At 32.8% G+C, this 23,968-nt stretch overlaps 1 protein-coding gene across 5 annotated transcripts in view; it reads right to left on the bottom strand.

The window, feature by feature from the left end:
* Positions 1-23,968, bottom strand: part of Hex-A (Hexokinase A) — a 69,904-nt gene that overhangs the window by 6,341 nt on the left and 39,595 nt on the right. For 4 of the 5 annotated variants that reach the window (XM_065363099.1, XM_065363100.1, XM_065363097.1 and 1 more), the window contains exons 3-5: positions 20,091-20,230; positions 19,466-19,681; positions 3,380-3,479 (exon numbers count right to left, since the gene is read on the bottom strand). In XM_065363099.1, coding sequence (XP_065219171.1) covers positions 3,380-3,479; positions 19,466-19,681; positions 20,091-20,230 — 456 coding nt within the window. Of the gene's footprint in view, positions 1-3,379; positions 3,480-13,044; positions 13,145-19,465; positions 19,682-20,090; positions 20,231-23,968 lie in introns of all 5 variants that reach the window. The other variant, XM_065363098.1, reaches the window with a different exon arrangement.

Genomic DNA, 23,968 nt, shown 5'->3' with positions numbered 1-23,968 from the left:
TTTCCAATGAAACGTGACACGTCACAAATCTATCAAATTGAAAGAAAGAATCATCGAAAAAATCAAATTTTAAATATTTTCCTGGCTATATAAAAATCGAAGAAACAACAGGAAAAAATTATCAAATGTTTTTTTTTTTAATTTTATAAATTAAGTCAATTTTAAGAGATGAATTTTCAAAAAAAAAGTTGCCTTATTTTTCACCCATTTTTAGTACAATTTTGTCTTGGGACTTATCGGACACCCTGTTGATTTGGTGTTCAAATTTTTTATGATTCCTGAACTATATTATATCACATTGGAGGAGGGAAGAAGGAGTATGGGATGAACTGCACCTTCCTAAAGCAAGAATAGTATTTTTATATTTCGTTTTAGAAATTTTGAAGCTCTTCAATTTTCATTTCCAATCAGAATCCTGAAAATATCAGAAAAGACCACTATTGATTTGAAAAAATCGATCTTTCAAATCAAATAACGATTTCACTATCTCAATCCTCTTAAAGTTCACAGATTGATAAAATTTTTAACCCAAAATACAGCCTCAATTTTTTTTACTTATATAATATTCAAAATTGATCAATCACAATCTCAGGATTGAGGTGAAACCGCTCACAAAATTTCTGTTTATGTCTCAGAGTATCATTTTCATCAATTTTACACCAGCCTGATATTTTTTCTCAATTTTTTTTTATTTTTCATTTTTTTTATTTTTTTATTTTTTTTTATTTTTCAATTTTTTTTTATTTTTCAATTTTTTTTTATTTTTTAATTTTTTTTTATTTTTTAATTTTTTTTTATTTTTTAATTTTTTTTTATTTTTTAATTTTTTTATTGAACTATTGCATTTAAAATCATCTCAGCTGAAGGCATTTCCATGAAAGTCGCCTAAATTGAGTATTTAGACTTAATTTGATCTAATTGTAAGATTTCAGGAGTTTGAGTGAGAATGACCTTGACTCAAAATTCGCAAAAGCCTAAATTTTTTAGAACAGTGTAGAGAAGGGTAAAAAGTGAAAAAAAAGTCGAAGTAGAAATCACTCGATAGAAAATTAAAAGTCGAATAACATATTCAAAAATCAGCCTCTCAAAGTAATTTGAGGGAAAAATAGTCTATTTTTTTAGTGTTTTTTGACCTTGAAAAACATTGTCACGTCCCTCATCCCTTCAAGTTCAAATTGATCTGTAAAGGACTGAAATTTGACATGCACGTCCGGAGGCTACCCTACATTTGCATTTTTGAACTTTTAGCATTTCAACCACCCCCCCCCCCATTCCTTTACAGCTACAAAAAATGGACTTTCGCGCCTTTTTTGATGGGTTTTAATTTTTCTTCTTATCGCTGGAGCCTTCCCAAATTAACCCAGGAGGCTAAAATTTGGCGTTCAGATCACCAAAGAACACTAAAAGTAAGTTTTTTTGAAAATTTAATTTTTCAACCACCTCCTCCCTTCTCTCCAGCAACAAAAAAACGGATTTTTGCCCAATTCTACACTGTTATAGATGAATGCAAGCCTCTTTTGGAAATGAAGCACCTATCTAAAGTGAAGGAGACGATTCGAGCAAAGCGAGGAGCATCATTAAAAAAAAGCGAGCCCAGGAGTAGTGAGTTATCCAAATTAGGTAAGAAATAACGAAGCTAAGGCCACCTTGTAAGAAAAATATGTCCAAAAGCAAGCCCTGAAGTGGCGTGCCACCTTTTCAATTCTAAAAAGATTTTCAAAGGTTGATAACAACAGCGAAATACCTTTTTTTTCCAAATCACCCTATGTTTGGAAACTGTAACTAATTTCCTTTTTCTAAAGCCACCAAAAGCCCATAAATATTTTGAAAATTTTTGAACAAAAAATAATTTCATTCAAAAATTTCTATTCAAAATATTTTTTTTTCAAAATTCTTTTTCCCGAAAGACGTAAAAAATATTGATTTTTAAAATTAGGTAAGTAATAAAAAAAAATTTTAAAATATTTTTTCCAAAAAATCAACTTGAAAATTTTTAAAACATTGAAAATAAGTAGGTAGGTATGAAAGTTTTTATTGGAGATAAAAGTAGGTAACTTAATTTCTAAATAACATTTTGATTTTAGAAAACAAATCAAAAGTATTAAATTACACCTCCTAATAAATTTTTCCATCGAACTCTTCATAAAGACTTAAATTTATTCAATCTCATATTTCCTTTAAATAACACGGACTAAATTCCCCTCTAGACGCGTTTCCATTCCAAAAAAAAAAAATCCTTCCAACAATCTGTTCCCCATCAAATCAAAGTTTCAGCTCACAACTTGGATAAAGCTTCAACAAAAACATCACTTATATTGACGTGGATATAAACTCGACACGTTTCTAACAGCTCATCTTTTAGCAATATTTTCGTCAGATTTCATCTCTCCTCTCGTAAGTTGAAGGTCAAAAACAAACGTAAACCCAAACGACCTCAGTTATCGCATTATTGTATAACTGGCGTAAAATGAAAAAAGTTTATCAAAAGTCAAAGCTGACGAGAAAGGAGATTTTAACCAACAATGTGAACTTTTTTTTTTTTAATCAAATCGAAAAGAAAAGAAATTTCGCGCGTCAAGAATTTCGCAATAAATTACTACTATACGTCAATGATGAAAATATTCTTCGTATAAGATTAGGTAGGTAGGTATTTCGATTCATAAAATTTTTTAAAGAAATATATCGCAATTCGCGAATTCTCGCGGTAATTAAATTATCTGGGTAATGCTTCGTTGGCAACGACGATGCCGAGAGGGAGGAGTGGGGGGAGGGGGACGAGGAGAGAGTTAAATCATGCCACACATGCATCGATTTTATTACCTAGGTCGATAATTAAAAAAGAGCGAGAGAAAATAAACGCGTACGATATTTTGTTTGTTAGTGAGTAAAAAGCCACAAATACATAAAAAAACCAGCCTGCCAATTTTTTATTTAGTAAATTCTTTTCTACGTTTTATACTTCATTGGCTTGGAGGTTTATTTTGCAAACCCCATAAAAGAAATGATTGGCGGGCGTGTATAAATTATTATCGCGTATATAATTAGTATATAAGTAAGTAATCTTCGTATATAGAATATAAAAATAGGTACACCATGCACGAGAAAATTTCGCCGACAATACAATGTATTAGTATATAAAATTTTCACCGGCGATAAGTTCAAGGTCATAGGAACGGCGCTGAGCTGCATTACGCGGCGCTAGCGACGAACATGGGTTCGTAAAATTTTACTCTGCCAATTTTTTGTCGCCTTGTTGTAATGCATATAAGCGCTCAGCAGCCGTTAGGTCAGGTACTAGTATTTAAATGAGCGTACTACGGTTAGAAAAAAATGTATACCTACATAATACTGAAGATAGGGCGACTATTAATTAACCTACCTACGATGATTCCGATACGGGTATTAATATTCTTCCAAGCGCACGACATTAACGTTCCTGTAGTATCGTTCAAAATCGCGCATGGATCAATGGTTCTATCCTACAAGGCAAAATATCAACCCCGAATGGGATAAGTTAAATTGTCATGTACGAGTAGGAGTAGATATTATCGAGTTTGCGTCCATTGACCAAAAAATCTCAATTGAATAAACAGAATTTTAATCCCAGGGGTTTTCAAAAGGTAGGAACGTCACTTTTCACATTGTTATCGAATACGAAAGATATGGAAGAAGTGGTGAAGTGCTTGAGAGTCGGACTAGCAAGCGATTTCCACGATTTTGGACTCAGAACGTGATACAAGGCCAAGTGCCCCTTCAAGGTGCTCAAAAGACTCGATGCTGAAGTGATCTTGCTTACCTATACCTATCATTTAAAGTTCACACATTTCAGATTTTGGAAATTGCCTAATTCAAAATTAAAGGGGCTGTAACTTTAAAACGCTCAAAAATAGGCACTTCAAAAGAAAAATATGGCTTATTTTTTCAAAATTATGAAAAGGTCCTTCAGTAAAAGGACTCATCTTCAAAAAAAGAACTATAAACAATTCAAAATAACATAAAAAAAATTTCAACAAATTTTCAAATTGAATTTTTTGGGAATCTGAACATCAGTTTTAGTGTAATATTTGAAGATGTACAAAAAAATTCCACAGCAAAAAAAATAAATCTGCCATCAAAATTGAAGCAGCTTTATAAAATGGCAATTCAAATCCACGGCTCCTCCAATTTTGCAAAAACTGGCTTTGGTTGCCTTCAAAAAATGTACCAAAATTGGTACAAAAAATTTTCATTTTTGATAGGCAGGTATAAATTTTTAAGCAGTGTCCTTTTCACTTTCCTTAAAAGACAACTTTTAGAAAAATTGAACTTAACATTAGGCAAAAGACGCCATCCTTTTCGTACACGAGTAAAAAAACACAACTCTAGTTTCATTTTTCTGCAGTAAGTAAAATAAAATTTAATTTTAAGAATCAAATTGCCCCCCCTCAAAATTTTTTTTGGCCAAGCCTTCAGTCCAATCGGATCTGAAAAGGTAAACAAATGACGCCATCTAAACTGATCAGAACAGATTCATGAATTAATTTGATCAAAATGAATCTGATCAGACTCTATTTGATTCAATTGTATGATCAAATCTGATATAATTTAGATTGCTTTGGATCTAATTAGTTCCAAAACTTGTTTCTTGAGCGTGGAAATCTGCACCTCAAATGATGAAATTTCAGTAAAATTGGAAAATATTCAGCAAAAATTGCACAAACTCAGGAAAAAATCGGATCTGATTCTATCTGAACAGAGCTACGTAATCTTATCAAAAACATCAGTCTGATTAGACCGGGTCAGATCTATATTCGGATTCGATAAATGCCAAGATCTGATCAGATCTATTCGGATCTGGCCAGGTCCAATCAGGTATGCCCTTCATTGGATCAAATCACATCTGAACAGATCTAATCCGATCAAAACTGTTCATATGTAGGCAATTGGATCAGGGAAATCCGAATCTGATCATGTCTGATGAGATCTTTTTGGATCTGGTCAAACTCAATAGATTTCTACTTGTATTATTGGATCAGATCACGTCTGAACAGATCTAATCCGATCAAAACGGTGATCTGATGAGACCGAATCAGGAAATGTCAGGCTTTGATCGGGATCTGTGGTCATGTCTGAATGACTGAGATCTTTTTGGATCTGGTCAAACCGAAATAGATCTCTTCTATTGGATCAGATCACGTCTGAACAGATCTAATCCGATCAAAACTGTTCATGTGTAGGCAATTGGATCAGGGAAATCCGAATCTGATCACGTCTGATGAGATCTTTTTGGATCTAGTCAAACTCAATAGATTTCTATTATTGGATCAGATTAAGTCTGAACAGATTTAATCCGATCGAAACGGTGATCTGATTAGACCGAATCAGGAAATGCCAGGCTTTGATCAGGATCTGTGGTCATGTCTGAATGACTGAGATCTTTTTGGATCTGGTCAAACCGAAATAGATCTCTTCTATTGGATCAGATCACGTCTGAACAGATCTAATCCGATCAAAACGGTGATCTGATTAGACTGAATCAGGAAATGTCAGGATTTGATCAGAATCTGTGATCATGTCTGAATGACTGAGATCTTTTTGGATCTGGTCAAACCCAATAGACCTCTCCTATCGGATCAGATCACCTCTGAACAGATCTAATCCCATCAAAACTGCATGATCTGATTAGATCCAATCAGGAAATGTCAGGATTTGATCAAAATCTGATCAGATTCAGTTCAGGATATTCTATACCTAATTTTAATTTGTCCTGACCAGATCTGATCAGATCAGGTAAGCTCAAAATTTTGATAATACAGATTAAATCCATTCAGAACTGATCAAATCTGATTAGAACACCTTATCTGATCTGATCTGATCTAAATCAGATTCGGATATTCACATGATCCATCAGACATGGCCAAATCCGATTACATTTGTTCAGACGTGATCAAATCCGATCATTTTCCCAATAGGCAAATCTGATTAAAATCTTGGTCTGACCAGATCTGATCAGGTCAAGTTGAATTAAATGCGAGCATTTCCCGAATCCAATTTCATCTGAACGGATCTAATTTGGTCCAATTTGATTGCAGTTTTTCATTGGAAATCTGTTCAGATCTGACCAGATTCAATTGGAGCAGATCTAATCAGACTTGCTTGATCATGATCAGATCTGATTACTGATTAGGTCTGGACATGGCTATCCTCATGATGAGATCTGAGCAAATCAGACTGATCACGAGATGCCTTGGATCCAATTTTATCCGACCGGATCTGATCGTGATCGGATTGAACCTGTGCAGATATGGTCAGATCTGAACCGGGGAGCATATCTGATCCGGTTAGAACAGATCTGATCAGGTGTAGACATTCTCAAGATCCCATCTGATTTGACAAGATCTAATTAAGGTCAGTGTTGTATGATCGGATTGTAGATCCGTTTAAAATAAAAAAATTAATGAACAAAATTGAATTTAAAAATGAAAAAAAAAGTATAAAAAATACAAAAATTGTAAAAATTTTGATGAAATAGTGAAAAAAATCAAAAAAATGAGTAGAAAAAAAACAAAAAAATTGTAAAAAAATGTAAAAAAAATTGAAAAAAACATGTAAAAAAATGAAAAAAAATGTGAAAAGTGAAAAAAATTTGTAAAAAAAAATAAATTTAAAAAGTGTAAAAAAATCATGAAAAATGTAAAAAATACAAATAAATAATAAAAAATAAAACTTGGAAAATATTTAAAAAATTAAAAATTAAAAAAACGAGAAAAAAAATTTAAAAAAAATGGTAAGAAAATTGGTTTACAAATTAAAATGAAAAGAAAGGAATAAATTTCAAAATATGTGTTCTTGATGAATGAAAAAATATACGAAGAAGATGAAAATTAACTTTAAAAAAATAATGAAAAATTAAAAATATAAAAAAAAGTAGTTTCATCCATTCAGATGTTCAATTTGGGGTGTTCTAGACATTCATTTGAGAAAGTTTTTGGAAACTACGTAATCCAAGAGAAGACTCATTACTTTTGAAATGGGTTTGTCAATTTAGATGTTCATTTGGAGCAGTTTAGAGAAAACCACCTAATGTTAAAAAATATACATTTGACTGAAAATCACTAAAAGTTACCTCATAAAATTTCAGTGAAATTGAAAAAAAGTTGCCAAAACTTTTTAAAATAGGTACTTAACATTTTAACAATTTTTGAGCATATTTTCAAAATTTCTCTCAATTTTGTTGATTTTTCATTAATTTTTGGTCATTTCATGATGCAATTTTAACAAAATTTCATCCAGTTTTTGATACTTTTTCATCAATTATGTAGCAATTTTAAATGATTTTAAAACAATTTCAACGAATTTTAATGATGAACAATTTTTGTGACATTTTTTCACAAATTCTGAGGTATTCTAACAAGTGGATTTCATGCGATTTTAATATGTTTTAATAACGTTTCATACAACTTTCGCTAAATGGTGTTCAATTTTACTAAAGTTTTCATCAATTTTCAATTAATTTTGAACAATGTAGGAATTGAGGTTTAAATTGAAACAAATTTGGCACACAATATTAAATTTGTACATTTCACATGAAATTCAAGCACAAATCTTCGACCTACTTCTAATTTCGAATAAAAAATCAACGTCACCGTCAATTAAATTGCGTACAATTTCTTCAAGAATGAGCCCACATATGTAAAAACTAAATTTTTTCAGGCATTACTACGCGACCTTGCCTAAGGCCACTTTAAATTTCCGCACTAAACTCTGCATCATCGTGCATTTCCACACCATGCAAGATCAAGATCAATTGAGCACCGAGCAAATGCAACCCGAACGTGCATTTCCGAGTATCGAGCCTCAAGTGGGCACTTGTGAACAGGGCCTTAGCCTTCTGTCTACAATCTACATCCATTGTCTGCGCGGGTATTTTAAGACGTGTTTTAAAAATAACACATTTTAAACCACCATGCCCACAACGTGTCGCTATCTACGTCTCGTAGCATCATAATGATACTCACAAAACGTGATGCTGGTAGCGGTGGCAACCGTCGGCACCGGCACATGTACGAGAGAACATACCACAAAATATGTTTCATCTCATATGTATGAAGTTATGACCGAAAGAAAATCTCCCTCTGTCTCACTCATGCAGCCTGCCAGTCCGAGTCCGTCAAAGCACGTAATTAAACTTAGGTAGGTACATGCTGTCGTATGGTGGAGGAAAAAAATCGGCACCCATTAGTCATACACGCTGCGCCATTGAGTTGGCCGAAGCGTTGCTAAAAAAACGAAAATATTATTTAGTAACTAACTACATTGGCAATTTTTCAACACTTCGATGCTTTCGAAGACTCGTTCGTGATAAATGTTACCAGTAAGTTTTCCTTTATATTCTTCGAGTATATACGGTACCATTATGTATGGTATACATTTTACGTGCTAAAAACTCAGCTTAAGTATATACCTACTCTAAAAGGTTACAGTATAGTAATGTGTGTGGTGCAAAGTTCTTCAAAGAAAAGAAAACTAGGCTAATCTATTATGTGACTAATTACTTTACAAATGTGAATATGTATATGTAACACTGGTGCTTGCGATGCTTTACTTATCTGTGTTTTTTTCAAATTTAATCAGGCATGTAGCCTACTACGTAGTTTGTGTAGTACGTTTTCAAATAATCATTCAGATGCGCACTCGAATTGAGGAGATAAAAAGTACATATACTATCTTTTATTCCGGCAGATCATTACTCATGCCGAGATAAAATTTTATAATCTCCAACATTGCGATCTTATCATTATTTCTGAACAAATAAATATCAAAATGACAGCTGCCCTTTTTTCAATTTTAATAATAATTCATGAGTAACTCGTGTTCGAAGAGAAATCGAATATCTATGAGTTGGTATTAGCAGAATAGAATTCTAGGGAATAGATGAAAACCAAGACATGAAACAAAAATGGCAGACGATCGATGTTCCGGCACATTGAATTCAAATTTGAGAAAAATCAACCCCCCCCTCCATACTCTTTCAGAAGACGAGTGGTTCATACTTCAAAAACTCCTTCGTTTTCAATTTTAAATATCAGAGTCCAGGGGTACCTTGACTTTGATATTTTTGGTTCTGAAAAAAAATTATTTTTAATGAAAAAAATGCTGAAAATTTTTTCAAGTCATTTTTTAATGAGAAAAATTGAAGAAATGGCCCTAGAAATTTTAATATTTTAATATGTAAGTTGGTAGTCTTAGAGTGGTCTCGACCATGACCAAAAACTCTAGACAGGGCAAAGAAAGCAATTCGCTCCAAGGCTTGATTTTTTGGGGATCCACAAGAATGAGACGATCCTAGTTGAATACGTTGTTCCGAAAAAATGATCGAATCAGATCTCAGATCAAATCAGATCTTTTCCGAATGTTCTATGAATTTCATCAGATTTACTGAAATCCGACCAGGTCTGTACGATTCACTGACCTATCTATACAAGGAGTTTTTCGTGTTCGAACCCCCCCCCCCCCATTACGCTTAAAATGAAATTAAAACATACAAAAATGGTGGTATTTTCGTCTCTAGATACAATTTTTTGAAAAATTTTGCTCTACTACTTCCATTTTAAAAAAACAATCACAGGTGTGATTTGAAGGGATTTTGAAAAACTACCTCAAATTTTGATTCCTCCTGCCTAAAAACTTAGTTTTGAACCTCCTCCATGATTCCATCCAGAATACGCCACTGGTTTAATCAGATCATATCAGATCAAAGTTTTGATCAGATCATATCAGACCAAAGTTTTGATCAGATCACATCAGATCAAAATTTTGATCAGATCACATCAGATCAAAATTTTGATCAGATCACATCAGATCAAAATTTTGATCAGATCACATCAGATAAAAATTTTGATCAGATCACATCAGATCAAAGTTTTGATCAGTTCACATCAGATCAAAGTTTTGATCAGATCACATCAGATCAAAGTTCTGATCCGATCACATCAGATCAAAGTTTTGATCAGATCACATCGGATCAAAGTTCTGATCAGATCACATCGGATCAAAGTGTTGATCAGATCACATCAGACCCGAGTTTTGATCAGATGAGATCTCTTCATATCTGATAGAAGAAAACTAATTGCATCTGGTCAGACCTGAACAGATCTAATCCGATCAAACCATAAATATAATTCTATCAAATCCGATCAAAGGATTAATCTACACAGATCAGGATACATTTCGGATCCAATTTTATCTGGAAAGGTCTGAACAGATCAGATGTTGTGGAAGAAACATGATTGAATCAGCCAGTCAGCAGATCTGATCAGTTCTGTTTGATCAGATCAGATCCAGACATCAGATCAGATCTGAGCAGATCAACTTATTCCGATCAAAACTCGATGTCATCAGATCTGATCAGTGCAGACCAAAACATTCCTCGACTCAATTGATCTGGGCAGATCAAATCAGATCTGTTTCGATCAGGTCAGATCTGATGAAAGAAGTCAGTTTTAGATTTGATTAGATTTAAGTGAATCTGATCATGTCTGTTTTTCCAGATCATGTTCCAGACATTCTACACATCTAATCAGACTAACTGAAATCCGATCACATCTTTTTGATCAAATCACATCAGATCAGAGTATTTTCAGGATCAATTTTATCTCATTAAATATGCGAGCAGATCAGAGTTTTTATCAGTTTAGATCTGCTCAGAACTTATAGATGAAAACTGATCGGATTGAAAAGGATCAGATCAGATCAGATCAGATCAGATCAGATCAGACTACCTACATAACGACATCTGATCAAATCTCAATAGATTTAATCTAGTCAAAACACTGATCTAATCACATCAGATCAAGACATTTCTAGGATCCAATTTGATCCTGCCAGATATTTTGTAATTGGATCTGATCAGATTAGATTCAGAAATTTGATCAGGCCTCAGAGATTTAATCCGATCAAAACTTTGATGACATCAAATCAGACCATAACATTTACTGGTTCCAATTATTGATCTAGCCAGATCAAATAAGATCAGAGTTTTGATCGGATTAGATTTGTTCATTCAGATCCGATCAGATCTGATGTGGGATACTTGATTGAATTTGATCATATCTGAGTAGATTTGATTGGATCTGTTTGATCAGTTTAAAAACAGACCCTGATCAGATCTGGACAGATGTAATTCAATCAAGAATATGACTAGACCTAATCACAACAGAGTTCTGATCGCTCTGATCGCATCAGATCAGTTCAAACCCGATCAGATGCTATTTTTTGCTCCTTGGTTTATCTATTTTCCAAAATTGGAACTTTCAAAATAGATTGGACATTTAAAATAAAAAACAACTGACAAAAAATCTCATTTTTAAATTGAAAAAAAAGTGATTTCAAAGGGAGCAAAAATAGCATTTCTGTGGAACTATCTCTGTTTTTAGAGATTATGAAGATTTTCAACAATTTCTCAATTTTTTGGAAATTCACTTTCTCGAATGCAGATAGATTTAAATTATTCAGTTGGGAGTTTGGCGAAACAGAAAACTTCCCTAGGATCGTATAGAATAAAATAGCGTCACTTACTCCCCCTTATTTCCAACACCTTCCTAAAAATCACCAATCAATTTTCAGTTTCAAACCAGTTCTTATAAGAAAATTCTCAAGAATTCAAATCTGTCTAAATTGAAGTGTCTATCAAAATAATCGAACAGGGTGTCCAATAGAACCTCTAAATCAAAACCCAAAAAAATCCTTGTAAAATTTTTAAAAATGTCTGCAGAACTTTGGGCATTGTGTTTCTCATGATTCCCCCCCCCCCACCTCCCTCAACAAAAAAAGTGCAAACAACGTTCAAAAATGTTGTCGGGTTAGATCTTCCCTCCTACTCGTCTCTTTCCTGAATGAAACAGTTCAAGGAATTAGCTGGCATAAGAAAAATCGAAGGGGTAGGTGAAGAAATCCTCACAAATATTGGATAATTTTTCAAATTTTGAGGTAAAAAATAACCCAAAAGTTGAATTGGATGAAAATTTGAAAAGTTTGCCAAAGAAAATTATTTTAAATCCCATTTTGTGATTTCCTGTCCTTAAAAACCAATGCTTCGTTTACGTAAAATCTGATTTTCGAAAAAATTTCATAATTTTGCTGGAACTGGTTTGGTTCAACTGCTTAAAATTTCCAAAAACTAAAATATTTCATCCCTAAAAATTTCTCAATTAAATCAACCTCACGTTGATATTAATTTCTAAATTCAAACTGACTCAAAATTTCAATAAAAATGCACTACCTGCATCAACATATACCTACCTATTCGAAAATAAAGATGGCATCTTTTAGCAAAGTGTTTTTTTCTTTATCGAAAAATAAAATCACGTTTGTAAAATAATTACCTATAAAAGCACAAAAAACAGTCACTGAAACGTGTTAGTATACAAACTTAAGAAATAACCTACAAGTGAAATGCGCACAAAAATGTCACAACAATCACAAAAGCATGTTATGCTAAGGTGCTTATTGAGAAAATGGGTTTACTCGTCACATATTTTGGACATTTTTTTGAAAAATTTTCAATATTCAGGATTTTTTTTCATTTTTATAAATTTGAAAATCGAATTCTTTACTTCTTGTATTTTTAATTTTAAAAAAAAAAACATTTTTTTTTGATAAATTTTGATAAGTTTTGCAAAATTTGAAAAAAATAATTAAAAATCAAGTATTTTGACTAAATAAAAAAAAAAAAAAAAAAAAAAACTCTAACAAGAAAGTAACACTTATGAAAAAAATGAAAAAATATTCCAAAAAATGCGAAATTTTCCAAAATAACAAACGAGCATACCCTTTTCACAGCACCTTAGTCAGTTACACCCCATCGATACGTAAAAAAAACATCACAAAGCGCAAAATACACATAAAAATACGATTATAACATTGTAGAAGAATGAAGAATTATACATAATATTATAGGTATTAATAACGAATAATGGCAGATATTAGAAACGCCCCATGCTATATTCCAACAACAAAACCAGTTCGCATGAGCGCAAGAATAACCTTTAAACAACAAAATCTTACCGACGATAATGCCAACATGGCAGTCATATTTCTGAAATGCGCAATTCATTAGCGTTCCTGTAGCATCATTCATGATGGCAAATACTTCTATATGATTGTCCTAAGAACATAATGCAAACGAGTAAAAAATCCTATTCCTCAAGATAGGAACACGTTTTTTATTGCTAGGGTTTTCCCTCTGTACAAAATAGGTTAACCTATACCTAGAATAGATATCTAGTTGTATAAAGTATCTCGTCATAAAAAAAAAATCGATCCCGAATTATGTAGGTTGAGGTATGCAAATCCACCATAGGTTATAATATTGCATTTGGGAGTCTTTTTTTTTCAATCTCTGTTTTTGTTTTTTTTTGTGTGTCTCTTTTCAAAGCACCGAAATATTTATTATCACGCTTCATTGCATTTATAATATTGAGAATCATTATTTGGCATGGCATATTACACAACATTTATATACATACACAAAGAGTTCCATCAAATACGAGTATAACATACATAGACATTAGACAGACACAGACACAGAAGCTATAGTAAAAAATCAACGTAACATATTCTATCACCATGTACACGTATTTGGCACCAAAGTACCACACTTTCCACCAGAGCCAATATTTACCTCATCTGTATAGCGTTACTATATAGTACAAAGCGAAGTGCGTTTTATTTTTCTTTTCAGTCGTAAAATTTCAGCGAATTTCAGTTCAACAATTTAGGCGTTTAATTAAATGCCAAACCTAGTAGACATCGTGTAAATATTGTCTTTAGTTTGCTGACACTATTTGTTACTCGAGCAGAGACCATTTTCAATATCAACGTGTCGAATGTAGACTTTGGATCAAATCGTCATTTTTGTTACGTAGCAATTTCTTAAAAAAAAAAAAAAAAAAAAAAACGAATTTTGTTGTCAACAAACTAAGAACTATGACGAAAAATTACCTACGTCTCACTTTAAACTCTCTTCACCTATTATTATTATTGTACCATTCTATTTATTTACTTTTTTTTTCTAACTCGTGGTAGACAATCTATGAACCTTGTCATCTTACTATTACGTAGAACACACAAGACATTGTGTGAGTTTTAATTAGCATTTACAACAACTAAAGCCAAATTCATCATTTCTATCGTACTGCAACGTAGGTAGGTATAATGTACTTTCACATGAACTAAAAAACGAGTCAACGACCAACAAGTTACAACCATTGTTTCTTCGAATCCAAAAATAGCCGACGAATATTTAAATAAACTTACTTAATAGGATTTCGTAATGAGACAGCAGCGTTTCCAACCCTTGATGTTTTTCTTCGGGACAACTATACCTAGACCAGCCTACGCTAAAGTAATCGATATAGGCCCTTTTTAGTATTTTAAAACTTGGGTAAACAGTAGAGACGTGTTTTGTATTACGAAATTATGTTTTTTCAACAGGTAAAACTCGAGGTTTTTAATTTTGGAGAGATAAATTATAATTATGAAAAAACGCAATTAAATTTGGCGGATGTTCAAAATGTTTCAAATTTTTGATTGACATTTTTCCATTAACGTGATTTTCTTTAAACTTGATTTTTTCATTTTTTTTTTCAGTTTTGCCAAAATTAACGATATTTGATTATAACTATTATTTTTCATAGCTGACCGATCGATGGATCAGATTAGAGGAAGAGAGGCGAGAAGGGCTGGGCGAACAGAGTCATTTTTTCAATTGAAATGCAATTCTCCCAATAATGAAAATAATAAACTCTGTCAGAAAAGGAGAAAGAAAACATTCTCATCAGTACCCCCCCCCCCCACCTCAAAGAACGATTAGTAACCACGTAAAAATATTTTCAAATTAAACACAATTTTTTATAGGACAAAATTATTTACATCCATCCTAAAAATTTCAAACATGGAACGTAATCTTGGGCCAGTTGTAGCAAGAAAAAGTGGAAAATATTACTGAAATATTAATTTTAAAAATGTTGAGAGTATTCAACCCTCCCCCCTCTATTCCTTTAACAGACCACTCCCAGATTCTCATGCCCCGAAAAGATCAGAGTACCTTATCAAGATGAAAAAAATTCCTATTTCAATTGCGAGGGTTTTTATACCACTCAAAAATTTCGAAACACATAACCCCCTCCCCCCTCCTAGCATCTTCCTCGAATCAAAAATACTGATTTTAAAAATTTTCAGGGTATTCAACTTACTCCCCTCTCTAATGCTCATCTCAAGACCAGAGACTCAAAATATGATTGAAGTTTTTGATTTTTGGTGAAACATTCCTTATAAAGAGCCAAATTTTATTCTTCACTTTGAAAAAAAATTGAAACTCCCCAAACTCCCACAAATGGACTCCTAAGGGTCAACATTTTGGGTTTTAGGGTGAAAAAAAAAACACCAATGTACTCACAAGAATGTACAGACATGATGAAATGCTGAATTTTAAAACGTTGAGGGCAGTACCCTCTCCATCTCTCTTTTCCTTGTTGGTCACAAGATTATTTATATTGTGACCATTTTTGTCAATAGAAAGTCGATTAACTTCAATTTTTCAGCATAAAAGACTAAAATTTATGAAAAAGATGACCTTTCCCACCTTTTGGATGATCATCAGCAATTTTAAGAGAGACCAACAATGAATGGAAAAAGGAAGTAAAATAATGAGAAAATAGGATTCCAAGAATCTGAAGTTTGTTCGCTGACCTTTTTTGCTTACTGAATTAGATAATACATATGTTTAGACCAGATCAAGTTAGATCATATCCAACCCGGAGATTTCCACAGTGGTGTCAGTATACATTAACTTCCACACGGAGGTTTCCACAGTGGTGTCAGTACCCATTTAAATTCTTATGGGTACTGACACCACTGTGGAAATCTCCGGGTTTAAACCCGGAGATTTCCACAGTGGTGTCAGTTCTCTTGGGATAAAGATTACCTGACCAGCGATCCAATCAGGGTAAAGTTTTGAATTGATTGGATTTGTTCAAATCTGATCAGATCATAATATTTCTTTGATCTGATTTAATCTGACCACTTTAAGATCTGTTCAGATCAGAGCAGATCAGATCATAATATTTCTTTGATCTGATTTAATCTGACCACATCAAGATCTGTTCAAATCAGGGCAGACCAGAGCCGAGCCGATCAGATCAGATCGGATATGATTTGACCATCAGATTAGATCCAGATACTCCTTGGATTCAACTTAATCTGACCAGATCCAATCACGGTAAAGTATTGACTTGATCAGATAATAATATTTCTTTGATCCAATTTAATCTGACCACATTAAAATCTGACCAAAAAAAGTTTTCATTGAATTAGATCTGCAAAGACCATCGGATCAGACCAGATCATATCAGTGTGATCAGATCAGATCAGATCAGATCAGATCAATGTGATCAGATCAAATCAAATTAGTGTGATCAGATCAAATCAAATCAGTGTGATCAGATCAGATCAGATCAGATCCAATCGATGTGGTCAGAGCAGATCAAATCAGTATGATCAAATCAGATCAAATCGGCGTGATCAGATCAGATCAATGTGATCAGATCAGATCAATGTGATCAGATCAGATCAATGTGATCAGATCAGATCAATGTGATCAGATCAGATCAATGTGATCAGATCAGATCAATGTAATCAGATCAGATCATATTAATGTGATCAGATCAAATCAAATCAATATGATCAGATCAGATCAGATGAAATCGGCGTGATCAGATCAGATCAAATCGGCGTGATCAGATCAGATCAATGTGATCAGATCAAATCAATATGATCAGATCATATCAATGTAATCAGATCAGATCATATTAATGTGATCAGATCAGATCAATGTAATCAGATCAGATCAGATCAATGTAATCAGATCAGATCAGATCAATGTAATCAGATCTGATCAGATCAATGTGATCAGATCAGATCAATGTGATCAGATCAGATCAATGTGATCAGATCAGATCAATGAGATCAGATCAGACCAATTAGTGTGATCAGATCAGACCAATTAGTGTGATCAAATCAGACCAATTAGTGTGATCAGATCAGACCAATTAGTGTGATCAGATCAGACCAAATCACTGTGGTCAGTTCAGATCAAATAAGTGTGATCAGATCAGATCAGATCAGATCAGATCAAATTGATGTGGTCAGAGCAGATCAAATCAGTATGATCAAATCAGTATGATCAGATCAGATCAGATCAAATCAAATCATGTCCAAATATTCCTTGGATACGATTTAATCTGACCAGATCAAATCAGATGTGATCAGGACAAAGTTTTGACTTCATTACATTTTGTTTGGATCAGATTAGATCGAAATACGAGTATAATATTTTTTGATCTGATTCAATCTGACCACTCTGACCAGTTCAAATCAGATCTGATCAGAACAAAGTTTTGACTGAATCAGATCCTTTCAGAGTTGATCAGATCCAAGAGAAGAAACCTGATGAAATTATGAGACCTATTCGATCAGATCTCAACATTTCCTGGATTAAACCTGATCTGACCAGATTTGATCAGATCAAAAATTGAACTAGATTGATCAGATTAAAAATACAGGAAACCTGATTAGATATGATCAGACTTCTATGATCAGATTCGAAAATTCCTCGGGGTAATTTCACCTAATCAGATGTGATTGAGCAGAACTTCTGACTGGATTAGATCTGTTCAGATGCAATGAAGGAAACAATTGGATCTTATTCGATGTGATTAGACCAAAACAGTTTTGACTGGATTGGATTCATTTAGAAATGACCTGTTTGATCAAATCCAAATACTCCCTGAATTCAATTACTGATATAGGCCTAATCTATTCTGATTAGATCGACGTTCTGACAGGACTGACCATTTTTAATCACGTTTGATCAAATCTAAGGTTTGACTGAATCAAATCTATTGGACCTGACCAAGTACAAAACTGAGGACTTGATTGGATCTGATCAAAGCTGTCTGAGATTGATCAGATCAGATCATTCTCTGGATACAAATTCGATCTGATAAAAAATGTAATCTGATCAGAGTTCTCAGCAAATTCAATGTTTTCCTCTTGAATTTTATTTTTTATTTTATTATTTGAATGAAGTAAAAAACTTTGAACAGGGTGATCAGTAAGAATTTTCAACATCGTTTTTCAATGAATTTTTATAAGAAAGGCGAAATGAAGAAAGAGGGACACGAATCAATATGAGCTATTGAGTACGAGTAAAAATTTCTCCCAATTCTAGATTCAACTCGAACTAAATATTAAATTAGAATTTTAAAATGAAACAATGAGATCAAAACTTATCCTCAGAACGTTAATTTAAAATTATTTATCATGATTATTATCAGTAAATGATGAGATTTGCAAAGGGAATAATTACAAGGGGTAAAGAAAAAAGATGGCACTCAAACTTCAATGACCTAATTTTTTTCTTTTTTTAAAACTTACCTTACCCAAGTAATATAAATGAAATTGACAATATGAAGGAATAATTTTTCCTCAAAGACTAAGGAGCTTTATTGAAATTTTGAGAAGAACTTACACCATCTCAAAAACAAAGATCACCCGATAAAAGTCAATAATTTTTAAAAAAATCCATAACACTTCCTCCCCAGGACCAACTTCCTCAACACATTAAAAAGCATATTAAGACAGACAAGGACGAATTTCAAGAAACCAGAACACACAGCACATAATCAATAAGCAAAGCTAACACAAGTCTGAAAAGAGGGAAAAAAGCCAAAAAGGATGGTAAGAAAAAAAAGCAAGCACAATAATTTTCACAAGTATCTCTTTTCCTCCTCTCTGAGAGTTGAAGAACACAATACCATTTTATAAAACGATGAATTTGGCGAATGAAAAAGAAAAAAAGAAAAAAACACACAAAAAAACCACCTCATCGTGAAAAAAAATAATCGGGTAACTTAGTGACATACTTAAAACTATGTAGTATATTTTAGTGTGTAGCAGTAGTAGTAGTAGTAGTAGGTAAAGGTATAGGTATAAGCTTCCGCAGACACGTTATTATTTTGCCACAGTAGGCTGTGTAAACTTGCATACTTTGTGGTTTGTACAACATATTAGACATAGGTGTACATAATTTATACTTCATACCTATATAAATCGATAAGTTCATCGGTCAAACGCAAGGTCATACGTTATTATTTTGATTACTGAGCAAATACGGTACGTGGTCTTGTTTATACAAAACTCATCGCCGAATAGCTCGAATTCAATAGCTGTGAAAAATTGCCGCAGTAATTAAATACATCGATAAAATTTTGAAATTTCAATAAGCTACACCCGATTACACAATTTTCTCGTCATAAGCATGACCAATAAAACATACTTTTCGATAAGTTTTGGTTTTGGTTGCAAAATGGACGCAAAATAAATATAAAAATATTTCAATTAAACGAAACCTTAAAAGGAAACTTACCCCTCGTCTTTCTAACGCTTCTTTTAGCTTCTGCACTACGTCTTCGCCTACGACGCCGCTACAATTGAAACCTTTGGTCCATTGTGATAAAAGACCCTTGGTCAGTCCGAGTTGCCTGAGTGGAAAACTAAAAGTGAATCCGAGCGGCAGCCTTTCGTTACTTACGCCTTGATCTTTCATGAAATTTATTAAACATTCGGCGATATGATCGAATAACTGGAAAATATAAAATTTTATATTAAAGAAGAGAAATTTAATATAACTTTTATAAAATGTTGAACGAGAAAAAAAAATCAATAAAAATATAGCCGGATTCGTCCGTCGTCGCGTCGTATACGAAAATCTGCTAAGGTTGGAAATATTATAAAAGACTGTTTGTAAATTCGCTTCTTCAAAGTCGATAATGCCTACGTCTACTTTTTTCACAGTAAGTTTCCTATACGTTTTTCGTTGATGAATTTCTTCATTCGAAGCAAATTTTCGAGCGACCTAAATATTTTCAATTTAGACGACCGACGACGACGTATAGAGCCACTTTATTAATGTTTACTCGAGAACAAAAAAAAAAGCTTTTGAGTAAATAACTGGCTCTCTTTAGTATGAGAAAAAGGTTACATTAACTTACTTGTGCACCAGGACCAATCATAATGCTTTGTGGAATAGCGTAGATTTTCGATTTCATGTCGAAATGGTTTTCATCCAGAGTGATGAGTAAAACTCGGAAGTTGGTTCCACCCAAATCCAAAGCGAGAAATTTGCCACGTTCTGAAAAATTTAATTACATTATTACCTATTTTGTCTCTTTCATTCGGGATCGTATTACAAAATAAATATTTTGCTCGTTTCAGCCAATATAACTTTGTAAGCACGAGTAGGTGTTTGAAAAATATGTTTTTTCGAACTCGAAAACGTGCCCTGTTTTGTGGCGAGCAATTTTTTTAAAAAAAAACTTGGATTATCTACGCTTATCTTGTGTATTTGTTGAGATGTTCACGTATAACAAAAGCATCAAGGGCGAATTAGATGGGTACGGTTTTTTTTTTCGTTGTTTGTTCACATTTAAGCGATAACTTACCTACCCAAAAGAGATATTAGATAATAAATTATTTACTTAGAAGCGAATTTTAGGCAGATTTAAGTAAACTAATGGAGTGAAAACGCACTTCAGGCTTAGATAACACTGTTTTATACTTGTAAAAACGTGCATTTCCATTACGAAGGTATACGAATTTTTTCTGACAATGTAATCCTTTAAATTGAAGTGTGTATTAGACTACTTCGTTGAAAATACCATCAATCAAAATTTCTACGGTAAAAATACGAGTAAACTGATTTTTTTTACAACCATTTCCAACAATTGAAAAACGAGTTTATTCAAAGAAACGTGATTTTTTTTTATTAGGTAGGTAAGTATTTTGTATTTAGCATTTGGTAAAGTGATTAATATTCTTGGGATGTGATTAGACCTACAATAAAAAGTATCTCGAAAATGTTCTTTCGTGGAACTGGCTGAACGTGGATTGAATATCTGAATTGAAGCAGTGCTTCGTGAAGACCATTATTATCTTCTTGGCAGGCGATAAATGAATAGAATGGAGGATTAAAAGTTGAAATTTTTCATTACCTAAGTAATTGCTAAATTACGAGTTTCCAAAATTATGGTTTTTAAGTGACAAATATTAATTTTTTTTAGGGCATTTAATTTGATTAAAGAATGAAAATCCAAGTTTTAAAAAATCATACAATGGTAAAATTAACACCTCCTTTCACTCTCGAAAAAAAACTCACCCAAATTGCTTGTCTTCATTTCAAACATTCATTTTGGGGAGTTGAAAATTTTGAAAATTTACCAAAAAATAAGGATGGAACCAGAACTCAATTTTTACCCAAAATTTGACTCGTTTTGCTCTTTACTTGAATAAAAAAATTCACATACTTTTGAGAAATTCAAAAAGAGGTGCAATGCCCCTCCCGCCACAAAAAATGGAAAACAAAATAATTGACCATTTTTTTTGTTTTCCCTTCTTGAAAGTTTGCTGCGGTCAAAATTATTGTGTTGAACAATTTCATTGCAAAATAAAAATTCTAGGTTAATTTTGTCCCAATCAAACTAGTTGAGAATTTTTCAAAATGATTTCACATCAAGATAAAAATTTTAGGTGAATTTTTTCCAATCGAAGTAGATGCTAATTTCGCCACACTACGAGTAGAAATTGTCTCTTTAATACATACTTCAGCTCATAGGATTGGTTCTTGAAACTTCATCAGGAGTCGAGTCAAAAATAACAAAATTTCAACAAAAAAAAGCTCCAAAACAATGGTTGAAAATGGTTTCAATTTTTATGATGGATAATGGCTTTTTCTAGAAAGAGGGGAAGAGAAACCCGACGTAAGAGAGACTAGGTAATCTAAAAGGAGCACCGGAATTGGATTTCCATTGTTGTTTTCTAGTTTCAGGGGTTCCTAAAATTATTATTTTACAAAAATTCCAATTTTTCTAGGTGCAGATCCGCAATAAGAATGAGAAGGACACGTTTTGTTGAATTAATGTCTTTTAAATTAAATATTTTTCACGGACATATTTTTTTTTTTTTTTTTTTTTTTTGATTTTTAGGTAAATGGATAATAGAAATTGCACCAAATTATCTTGTTTGTTCATCCATGTTTCCCCCCCCTAAAATTTGAATCTTTTCTTCAAAAAATGTTGCGTACAATTTCTACATTTTCGAAAGGCAATTTTTCGTCGGATTCAGTCAACAAATTCAAAAAAAATAAATTGATCCACTAAAATCGTCTCATTTTTATTTTTGAATATTTTTTACAGAATATATTTGCCAGTAAAATGATGAAAAGTGAAGTTTCAAAGTTCAATTAACAAAATATTTTATAATTTTTCTGAACCATATTTTTGATGAAAATAATGATCACGAGAAGATCTAGAACTTTTTCAACATCAAGAAGCTCTCGAAAAAAATAGCCCACGAACAAAAAAGTTGTCTATGAACTAAACCAAAAAATACGTGTAAAATCTCATTCAAAAATTCAAAACAAAAATTGATTTAAAATTTTTTTGAAAATCGAACTATCCGGAATTCTAAAACAATAATTGAAGGAAATATTGCACAAAATGAGCTCAATGATTGTCCAGTCTTTTAGAGAAGTTATTTTTCCCGACCTTTTTTCCATGGTTTTCCAGACGAATTTTTCCAATTTTTCAGCTCCTTCAAATTGGAGGGCGGGGGGAGTAAAGGTGACCCTTGAGTACTTTGAAAGTTCAAATTTTATCGCTCCATTAAGTACCTACCTAAATTGTTTCATTTAAACTTTTTTTTTTTTTTTTTACTGAAAAATCGAAGCAAGTACTCCAAAAGGATCTAGAGCCAAACAGAAGATGAGATGACGAGAGTCAAAATGCTCTGAAAATTTTAAAAATTAATGCTTTTTGAACCTAGAGGCCCCTTAGAGGGAATTCATCTCCTTCCCACGAATTAAAAAAGGCAAAAATTCACCTGATTTCATAATTTTTTGGTTAAAAAATTGAAATTGATATCTATTCTAAATTTGATATTCACAATGAACAGGAAGGGAGAGGGAGAAATTCGAATGCCCCAAAATTTGAAAAATCGGAACGATTGTTTGGTGACCCAAAAATGCTTGAAAAAATTTAAGAGTATTTTAAACCTCTTCCCCCACCCATTCTAAACCTCTCACATGCTTCGAAATCGGGCCCCATTAAGTACCTACCTAAATTGTTTAATTTAAACTTTCTTTCTTTTTTTTTACCGAAAAATTGAAGCAAATACTCCAAAAGGATCTAGAGCCAAACAGAAGGTGGAAGGACAAGAGTAAAAATGCCCTAAAAATTTTAAAAATTAATGCTTTTTGAACCTAGAGGCCCCTTTGAGGGAATTCATCCCCTTCCCACGAATTAAAAAAGGCAAAAATTCACCTGGTTTGACAATTTTTTGATTAAAAAATTGAAATTGATAATCTAAATTTGAGATTCGAATGAACTGGAGGGAAGAGGGAGAAATTCGAAATTTCCCAAAATTTGAAAAATCAGGATTCTTTGGTGACTCAAAAATGACTGAAAAAATTTGAGAGTATTTTAACCCCCTTCCCCTACTCATTCTGAGCCTTTCACATGCTCCGAAATCAGAGCTGTAAATATTTATGTATTTCAATAATTTATTCATAAAATCCTCTCATAGTAGGTGAAATTTCATGATTTTCAAAAATTTTCGGACGCACGTCTCGGTTCAAACATACATGACACTGATTTATCAAATTTTGAAGTATTCAGTCTCCTCCCCCCTCCCTCCTGTAGCCCATTCCAATGACCTTATTATACCTACTCTTCTTAAACCTGATTGAAAAGTTTACTCCAATTTCTCAGTCAGAAGATTTCTCTGACTATGTATAGAGGAATTTTGGTTGTTTTCAAAAATTCTGGGGTTCACACCCTCCTATTCTGTTTGAAAACAACATATTTTGAAGATTCAG

This window comes from Planococcus citri, chromosome 4 (assembly GCF_950023065.1).
Source record: "Planococcus citri chromosome 4, ihPlaCitr1.1, whole genome shotgun sequence".
NCBI lineage: Eukaryota > Metazoa > Arthropoda > Insecta > Hemiptera > Pseudococcidae > Planococcus > Planococcus citri.
This window is presented reverse-complemented; position numbering and strand designations above follow the sequence as displayed.